This window comes from Vitis vinifera, chromosome 10, assembly GCF_030704535.1.
Source record: "Vitis vinifera cultivar Pinot Noir 40024 chromosome 10, ASM3070453v1".
NCBI classification, from domain to species: Eukaryota; Viridiplantae; Streptophyta; class Magnoliopsida; order Vitales; family Vitaceae; genus Vitis; species Vitis vinifera.
In genome coordinates this window covers 8407007-8417380 of record NC_081814.1, presented here as the reverse complement: position 1 = coordinate 8417380, position 10374 = coordinate 8407007, and the positions used below count along the sequence as shown (strand labels likewise).

At 34.2% G+C, this 10374-nt stretch overlaps 1 protein-coding gene across 1 annotated transcript; it reads left to right on the top strand.

The window, feature by feature from the left end:
* Positions 1-9603: 9603 nt before the first annotated feature.
* Positions 9604-10275, top strand: LOC100251549 (agamous-like MADS-box protein AGL62). Its single transcript, XM_002264794.5, has one exon. The coding sequence runs from the start codon at positions 9604-9606 to the stop codon at positions 10273-10275; it is 672 nt and encodes a 223-aa protein (XP_002264830.2).
* Positions 10276-10374: the final 99 nt, after the last annotated feature.

Genomic DNA, 10374 nt, shown 5'->3' with positions numbered 1-10374 from the left:
TTATTTTTAGTGACTTGTTGGAGTCCGAACTTTTCCAAGGTTTGTTCCTACCATGTTGGGATTGTATAAGAAAGACTTAGATACTTCTTTTCTGGCAACAGAGGTTTGCATTAATAGTGATAGCAAAGAGTAGTTAGATTTCCTGTGGGATTGAAGGAAGCTTACCAAAGCAATTTGGCATAGAAAAAGGGAAAGTATAGCATGTATGAGGACGAGAAGGAGGGTTGTATTCAGAATGAAAAAGAAAATTTTGAGCGTAATGGAGAGGACGATTATGGGAAGGTGGGCAGTAAAAGAAATGAGCGTGTAGGAAAATGAGAGAAGGAGGGGTGGTGTTCATGGGCATTAAAGATGGTGTAAGAAGAGGGAGGAAACTCGAGTTTGCTGCATTACGCCGCAAAGTGAGGGACATAGAAAAGAATGGGGGGTCCTTGTCGTTGGTGCTTTTTCTTCTGACTAACGCCTACGCTGTGGGGGCTTGAGATTCACATCTCCATAATGATAACATATTTATCCTGGCCAGACACAACAACACGGCGGGAACGCGGTAGCGTTATTAACGAAACCTGGGATGGAATTGTCCCTTCAGAATGCCAACCCAACCCATCCATCCTCTGACTCACTACCGGACTCACATGAATGGAAGCTTGAGTTCTTCTATTCTAGACTCTGGTTACCATTTCTTTCGTGTAGGTTAATTCAGCCACGTTCGCTTTCAAAAAAATCAGTGCCCGTACACAATCTGGCCAGGAATTTTAACCGGTGTTGGCATGTCGCAGTTATCATCGATGGGATTCGAGTTAGCACCGGGAGCTTCATCTTCTCTTGACGTTCCTGCTCCATGGTCTGGTCAATTCTGGGCTAGAACCCTTTTGCTCCACGGACCCTACCAGAAAATTTGTTTGCGCCACCGCAGATTGTGCCTCTAACAACGTGACATGCATGGACGGCAAGGGACTACCCCTAGAACCTGATGGACTACACCTCACTGTAGGGACCCCTCCCCCTGATGACACGTGGTGGGCATCGCTGTCCGGAGAAGCTCCATCCGGATCCCCTTAGAGGACATGTGGCACGCTCCCTTATCCGGACTCCCCAGGGAAGGCACACGACACTCGCAAGCATAATGCCCGGACGATAACATATCCTATCCGGATATAGGCACACGGCACCAACAAGCATAATGCCCGGATGATAACATATCCTTATCCGGATATAGGCACATGACACCCACAAGCATAATGTCTGGACGATAATATATCCTATCCGGATATATTGTCTGGATCATTGATCGAAGTAAGCAAGCCTTGTTGAGTCATCCCCGACAGCCTGACATAGCCCACGTTCCGCCACCTGCAGAGCGAAAGGATAGGAGCGATGACAAGTCGCCACCACGATCTCTGACAGTCGTTTGTAGGGTGATAATGACCCTGTCACCACCTAGAGCCATCATGATGAGCCAAAAGGTCTTCCCACCATTAAAGAGGGAGGCCGAGCTTCTGATACTATATAAAAGGACTTTCGCACAAGGAGGAAGGTAAGCTTGCTATCCCTGAAAAAAGCAGACGGATTAATCTCTGGAGCCATGGCTAACAAAACCATCGGAGGGTGTGTCCGGACATCCTGTCCGAACATCTTTTGCAAGGTCGACTGAGCCAGAACTCGATCTTGGTTGAAGGCGCGCGTCCACTTGGCAACTACGTGGATCCCTGGGACGCGAGGCATCAACACTCACCACTTCGCCCCAGGTTCAACTTGGAGAAAGGTTGGCCAGTGCTTTCCTTCAGACCGTGCCCACGCCCATTAGCAATAATACTCCAAAAGAAAGCATGGGGCTGCCAGAGCAGATGTTCGTACAGTTGCTACATCGATCTTCGAGACTTGATGCAATTAGGAAGAGAATTTTTGTTAGTTGTTCTGCTGGGAATAGCGGGCCAACCCATTTTACACTCTCGAATAAGGCACCATGGAGTCTCACCGTAGCTGCAAGCACCTTGGATAGAAGCATAACTGCTACAACAAAGCTTGGAAACACGGAGGAATTTGATGGGGAATCGCTTTACCACCAAGAAGAATCTCCATTTGCTACCATAGAAAGTCATCCATTGGTGTCAAAGTGAGGAATACATGCACCAAGGTGACTCCTTTATGGCTTGTACGTATAGTCTGGAGGAGGTAAGCTAATTTTGACCCATTGAATGGCTTTGATTTTTATATCTAGTTTTAGTTTTGTTTTGTTATATCATATTGTGTGGAAGTATGAATTTCATTTAGATTTAACTTTGACCCATTGTATAAAGGTTCAAATTTTGCTCAATTTTAGTTTTGACTCATCATATTAAATTAAGAAAATTCGATTTTGTTTAGTTTTAGCTTTGATTTATTATATTAGATAAAAAAAAATGGTTTGATTTATGTTTAATTTTAGTTTTGGTTCATTGCATCATATTGAGAACATCTGAGTTTTATTTTGTTTAATCATTGATTGGTTGTTTATTTAATTACTTGTTATCTATTTATTTATTCATTTATTAACAAGATTAATTCTATAGGTTAGAGATTTAGTTTCAAAATCTGCTTTGGTTAGTTTTGATCAGACTTTAGGTTTAACTAAAATTTTAGTTTGTTAAAATAATTAATCTTATGTGTTAAATATTTGATTTTAGATTTGCCTTGATTAGTGTTAAAAACATTTTTTGAGCTTAGATTTCAATTTAATAATGTAAAATTATTTAGGAAGTTGATTCCATGAACTCATATTTTATTTTAGTTTGCTTTCATTTCATTCGATTCATTTTAATTGTTTTAGATGTTTTTTTTATAATTCTAAGTTATTAATAAAATCCACATTTAGAAGGTGTCTGTGTTTAGTTTACTCTGATTTAATTTCACTCATCTATTCAGTTTAGGTATTTTTTGTAATATTAGCTCACTAATAAAATTAATTTTATGATTGACAATTCATATTTGCCCTGATTTAATTTGGTCCATTTTAATCAGTCTAGATGCATTTATGTGTTTAATCGATCACGTGCTAATTCGTTATTATTACTCTTAATTGATATGTTTCTTGAATATTAGTCATTACTTCAATTGATTTAAGTTTGAAAAGTTTATTGCTTAGGTAGTTTCCGGTAAAATTTACTTTTCAGAGGTCATCAGAAAATAGTGAAGATTGACCTCCATTCTTACCACTTTGGTTTACTTGGATTGTCAAAAATTTCACTTTATAAATTCATTTTCTTCTGTTTTTCTCGATATTTCATTTATTATGTTTTGTTGTTTTCATACTAATTCCCTTTATTTTAAAGTCAAATTCTTTTCTCAAAGGATACCTTTGAAATTTTGGTGCTAAAAATAATTCATTTAGAGTCTTTAGAATCAAAATCTCATTTTCTTTAAAAATATGCAACCATGTTTTGATCAATTTGCATCTTTTTCAGTTTTCAAATAAAATCTTGGTTTTGAATGGAATACGAATTCAAGTTTGTGGTCCCAAACAAATGGGATGATTCTACGCTGGATTTGTGTATATCAATTAGGGAATTGATGAAACCCCTACATAAGAAAAAATTTCAAAACTCTTCTTTGCTACCAATTTTCACTCAGCCACTGACCCTTTAGATTTAAAATTCGTTTTAGCAACTTTAGAATATTTTTAAAAGTTTTCCAAAACTTGTATGACTTTCCTCACTTCTTGAACTTGAATTTAAAGTTTCGTTTGCATTAGAAAGCCATTCTGGAATAGAAGATATGAACAAGTCTTTAGGGGGGCTCCGTTTTCACCTAGTTTTGGATACCCAAGAACTTTTTGAAAAAAATAAAATACCAGGCGACTTTTTAAATTTGATTCAATATTTTTTCTCAATTCTAGGCTTTTTGAAATTGATTTTAGACACATAAAATATTAAAAAATATGCCTCATTGAGGGAGATATGATTTTTCAAAGTTGTACCTACTGTGCATGATGGAATCTGGATATTTGATTAGCTTGAGTGTTTTACAAATATTTTTTGAGTACTACCCGACCTTGAATTTATTTTCTTTGTGATATAGACACCTTGAATGATGTATGTGATTTTCTGTACAAATTTATGTGATGTCTTATAATTCTTTAAAAAATTCGTTTATGCATGTCACTATTTTCTTTTTACCTAATCTCAACCTTCTAGAACTTTTCAGTGTCTTTGCTGCAATTTGTTATTTGAATGAGTGTTTGAATTTTGGTATCTTGTTCTAAATATGTAGGAGTTGCTTCATGAAATTTTTTGTGATTAAATTCCACTCCAAAACATTTTTTTAGCAATTGTTTTGTGATGTTCCTTTTACTATATGCATGTTGACAACTTAGTACTTGCTTGAATTTGTTATCTGCTTTTGGAGTCATTTGACTTACTTTGGTTCACTTTTGGATTTGGAACTGTATATTAGATATAATAGAGATGTTATATAATTTATACTTGTCCTAACCATTCTAACATTTTTTGAGGAATCTTATAAATTATGCATGCTATCCATGTATGCTTTCTATCTTTACTTTTCGGGATTTTATGAACATGCATGTTGTTGTGAGCCTTATTTATGCTTGATATGATCCTTAGGTGCTTAGATGTATGCTTAATTTGCTATGATTAAATACATGTCGTGTGTTATATTTCTATACTAACTATGATGTTTTATGATAACGCTTGAGAAGTGGTTCGGGTACGCATCCTAACTCTTCCTTATTGTGATTTGATCTTGTTTGGCATGCTATTTTTTTGAAATCACATTAGTCTACCTAGGTATCCTCAATTAATCCATTAATTGTTGCATTTCCTTTAACTTAGTCAGTAGAGACCTTTGTAGGGTTTAGAGGGGTGCTACCTTTTGAAGGTACCTTCCCAATATGTAACTTGATCCCCGGACCTAGACTCGGGTTTTTTGAGACATGTTTTTCCAAAAATGTGGAGTCATTTTTTTTAGGGTTTCATTTATTGTTTTATTTTCCCTTTAAAATAAAATAAAATAAGTGGGGACTCCAACTTTTCCAGACTAAATTTTTCACAAATAAAAGCAAGTCTCGCCGATCGAGTGGGGTTGCATGTGAAAAATGTGGGTCCACAATTTGATTTTTTTTTTTTTTCCCGTGCAGATATTGTTAATAAAATGATGGAACCTTGACTATTTTTCCTCTTTTGGTCTTGAGCAATGGTGGGAAAACTTTCAAGAAGTTCAAAATCTTGGGTCTTGAGACAACACAAAAAGGAAAGAAATAATGGATGTTTCATTGACCGATTTTACTCTCCTTAATTGCTTAGAAAATGTGAGAAAAGGGAATACATTGATATTTGGACTCAAAATAAACAATTTTACTTTAAATTTCAATTAGGCCTAAGACCAAATTGAGCTTTGTTTTTGGGCTAATACCAAACCAAACCAAACGAACCTTAAATGGTACAATTTGACTCACTTTTCTATTGAATTTATGGTTGATTTAGTTTTTGCTATATATAAATCAGCTTTATCAATATAATTGATTTTTTTTCAAAAAAAAACCAGTCAAATGGACTTGACTTTATTTATACCCTAAAACAAACATGTGGACATTACATTAACCCAATACAATTATATTTTTATTAATAGTCATGACACTCTTCTATCTTGTCAATAGTGGTTTAATAGTAAATTAATTATAGTCATATTAATAGAGGAGTAATTCAATGGATGTTCTTATTTCCTAAATTTGAATTGAAAGAAGGAAAAACATCCCCTATTGAACAAACAATAAAAAAAGAATCTTATAAATGTTCAAGCATCAATTTAACATCATTAAAAAACTGTGTAAAGAGGCTTCCTCTAGCATGGACCATGCCTCGTAGTTTTATTAGAATAGTAGGTTATTTTAATTTTGTAATAATATTAAGAGTTTGTTATAGAATGTGTTATTCTCCTTTTTTGTTGTTTTGCTATTTTGGTAAGCTAGAAGGTTCTTACAACATATTGTTTCTAGTCACTATAAGACGTTTTTGTCATTTCCATTTGCAAATTAATAAATATAATATTTTCTACAAAGCTTTGTTTTTCCTCTACTCCTCTTTTTATAATAGGTTGTGGTATTTGACACAGACATCAATGGAGTGTGCACCTAAGGATTGATCACATGATGTCTAGTTTTCAATTTCAAATTGTACCTATATGATCAATCATGATGTGTCTTATTTCATCTTAAACCATATCTATACGATCGATCACATCATGTCTAGTCTTGAGTTTAGACCATACTAGATCGGTCATGTCTTATTTCAGTTTTAAACCACACCTATATGATTGATTACATCATGCCTTATTTCAATTTCAAATCATACCTATACAATTGGTCACATCATATCTTGTTTCATCTCAGACCACACCTATATGATGAGTCACATCATGTTTAGTCTTGAGTTTAAATCACACTTATATGACTAATCATGTTGTGTCTTATCTTCAGTTTAAATCGCACCCATATGATTTGTCACTCCATGTCTAGTCCTTAATTTCAAATCGCACTTATACAATGAGTCACATCATGTCTATTCTTCAATATTAAACCACACCTATATGATCAGTCACATTACATCTAGTTTTTAGTTTAGACCACACCTATATCATCAATCACATCATGTCTCATTTTTAGTCCATACCACACCTATACAATCATGTCATGTCTTATTTTTTCTTCAAATCACACTTATACGATCGATCATATCTTGTCCTTAGTTTAGACCGCACCTATACAATCTGTTATTTTATGTCTTATTTTGTCTTGTTTCATTTTAGACCGTACTTATATGATCAATCATGTCATATCTTGTCTTATTATTTTTTTCTTTGAATTACACCTATATTATTGATCATGTTGTATCTTATTTTTAGTTTTGAGTTTGTTCGACTTCAAGCCATGTCTTTATCTTTTTAAGTATGTTCAGCTTCGAGTCACATTTTTATGTTCCTAAGTTTGTTCGACCTTTTTTTATGTTTCTATTAGTGCCACACCCTAACTGACTAGCCTTTTTACAATTTTTCATGTTGCGCCTAATTGTTCAACCATTTTTATGTTTCCTTTAGTGCCATGCCCTGACTATGTTACTTCTTTTATGTTTCTTTAGAGCCATGTCCTAGCTATTCGACCTTCCTTCTATGTTTCTTTTAGAGTAACATCCTAAATGTTTGACCTTTTTATGCTTTTATTTTAATGGCCTTTAGTTGTTTTCTCAACCACTAGTTTCCTTTCTTTCCTTATTCATTTTCTTATGTACCCATTCACCCCTTTAGATAACATGATAGTGTTTCACATAGACATTGTCATTATTCTCTTTATTAGCACCTAGTGGAGTATGCAAATATTTCATCTTTCTTTTTGGTGACCCTTGAGCATATTTCATAATCCAAAAGAGTTTGTGCTATACTAGGGCAATTTTGGTGGTTTTTTTTTCCTTAATGAGTCTATTTCACCTCACTCATTACTCACACTTCTATCTTATTTTAGCATTTACATTCTTTTTATTCATGGACTATATCGAAGAAAAACATATTTATAGACTCTAAAATTAATCTTAAGGCCAATTTTTTGTTAAAATTTCAAGTCCACTTTTATTTATTCTTATTTTTCAAGCTCATTCCATTTAAACCTTGACTCAATTTTTTTAAGCCCCATCTTCATACTCATTAAGAAGACTACATCCTAAATCTTCAAACAAAAGTCTTAAAGACCTTATTTTTCCCTTCCTTTATCTCTCTCTCTCTCTCTCTCTCTCTCTCTCTCTCACACACACACACACACACACACACACACACACACACTTAATGACCTCTCTCTTACCCTTCGTTTTTTTTTTCTCCATTTTCTTTTCTCGACTACTAGGCACTTTTTTCCCCCTCTCATTATTCTTTTATTTTTTTTCTTTCTTTCTTCTTTTCTATTTTCTTCTTCTTTATCGCCAATCTGCTTACCTACATTATTGTCCCCGTTGTGACACCGATTGCCACCACTCTTACTGGTTGTCATTCACAACTACCCATACACCATGCTATCATTATTCCTCTTTCCTTCATTCTCTATCTTTTCTCTCTCTTTCCATCTCTCTCACTCTCTCTCTCTCTCTCTTTCTCTTTCTCTTCTTTTCAACCATTTCCATGACATGACTATTGTTGCCAACCCAATTTCCTTGCTACACTCCATCACCACCATCAAATCACCATGTTGTTGTTCTTCCCCATCCTTAGATATTCAAAGCCTAGGTAATAATTTACTTAATCTATATAGTGCATGTTTATGAGTTTGTCTTTTTTTTAACTTAGTTTGATTTATAAATGGACTTAAATATTGAAGTTTATTTGTTATTTATTTATTTATTGGGCCTGTAGTTTAGCTTCGGGCTTTTATTTGTTTTTTTTTTTCGTGTTTACGTTTTGGGTTGTTGATTTGTGTGATTTCAGCCTTATAGACTATTGATTTGGGCTTCTTTGGATGTTGCTTTGGGCTTAGTCATTTTATTAACTACATGGCTTGTAGAACTTTATTTTGTATGAGTATGATTGCTGAGAGGAGCACACGTGGAGGGCTAGATTTGTTTGCTTGAAGGCCCTCTACCTATAAGAGCAGAAGCTTTTCGTGGGAGAAATGAGAACCCGAAACCCTTTTTTCTCTAAAATAAAGTTGAAACCTTTTTTTTTTCTTTAAAATAAATTTGAAACCTTTTTTTGGAAAAAAATTAATAAAACCATGAAACCCTTTTAAAAATAAAACTGGAAAACATTTTTTTAATAAATTTGAAAAATCCTTTTTAATAATAAAAAAAATATTTTTAAATAAGATTGAATTTTTTTTAATAAATATGAGGAATCATATCTTTTATAAATTTGAAAACCTTCTTTAAACTAAACAAAGATTTTTTTTTTTCTAATAGTTTTAAATAAGTTTGAAATCATTTTTTATAAAATTAAAATAACTTGAAAAGTACTTTTTAATAATAATAATAAAAAAAAACCTTTTGTTGAATAATAAGATAAAAATATTTTTAAAAAATTTTATTTTTTTCATAAAATTAAATAAAAATAATTTTTTTGGTAAACAAACAAAAGAAAATTTGAAATAACTTTATGCAAATGAATTATTTATTTTTAATTCATCTGTAAATGCAAAGCTATTTTTTTTAATAAAATTTAAATTAAATTTGTTTGATTATTAATATAAATTAAATGCACACTTTTTTTTTTTTTAAAAAAAAAGAAAAATAAAAATCATTTTTAAAAACAATTGAAATTATTTATCTAAATATGTTTTTTCTTTTTAAACTTTTGCTAAAATTAACTTATTAGTGTTGGTTTAGATACATATTTTATTTTTTATTTTTAAAAATAAAAAATAATTTTGACTTCTATATTGGATAAAAAAATATAGTAACTTTTATTTAAAAATTATGAACCTAATTATTTTAAAATTCTAAAATTTTAAAATTAGATTTTGACAGCTTTCTAAATTTAGAAATAGTAACTAGTTTTTACAAAATCTTTTTTGGAAGATATGGTAACAAATGCCAGCTATAAATTCATCATCAAGGACGGAAGTAGAGTTCAATAATGGAAGTTGCAAACGTAAACTCTCGGAAGAACATGGGGAGACAGAAGATCGAAATAAGAAAAATTGAGAAGAAAAACTCCTTGTTGGTCACCTTCTCCAAGCGTCGAACTGGTCTCTTCAAGAAGGCCGGCGAGCTCTGCGTTCTGTGCGGTGTTGAGGCCGCCGTCATCGTCTTCTCTCCGGCCGGGAGGGCCTTCGTCTTCGGTCACCCCACCGCGGACGCTGTCATCGATCGCTTCCTCGGGCGCGACACCGGCACCATCTCACGTGCGGTTGTTCCAGCGGAACAAGTGGTGCATGGCCAGGTTCAGAGGCAATACTTGGAGCCTGTGGGGAGGGCGGAAGCGAAGAAGGAGGAGGGTGGGTTTTGGTGGGACGCGCCCATTGAGAACATGGGGTTGAATGAACTGGAGCAGTTCAAGGGTTCCCTTGAGAAGCTGCGGAAGAAGGTGGCGGATCGAGTGGAGGAGATGACCTCGATGATGGTGATGGAAAGCGAGAGTGGTGCTGGTCCTTCGTCCACTACCATGGTTGAATATGCAGTGCCACCCCAGGCGTATAATTCTTCTGCTGTTCTCCATGCCCGTGATTTGGCTGCTCATAGTCATAGCCAAGCTGTTCCTCAGGGTTTCGATTTTGGGTTCGGTTTCGATGAACCCCGTTTCTGGTGATCACACGTCACTACGATACTACTACATTCCTTTGATTTTTTTCTTCCCAAGATTTAGGGCATATAGAAGTATAGAAGCTGGTCCTTACTACATTTTTAA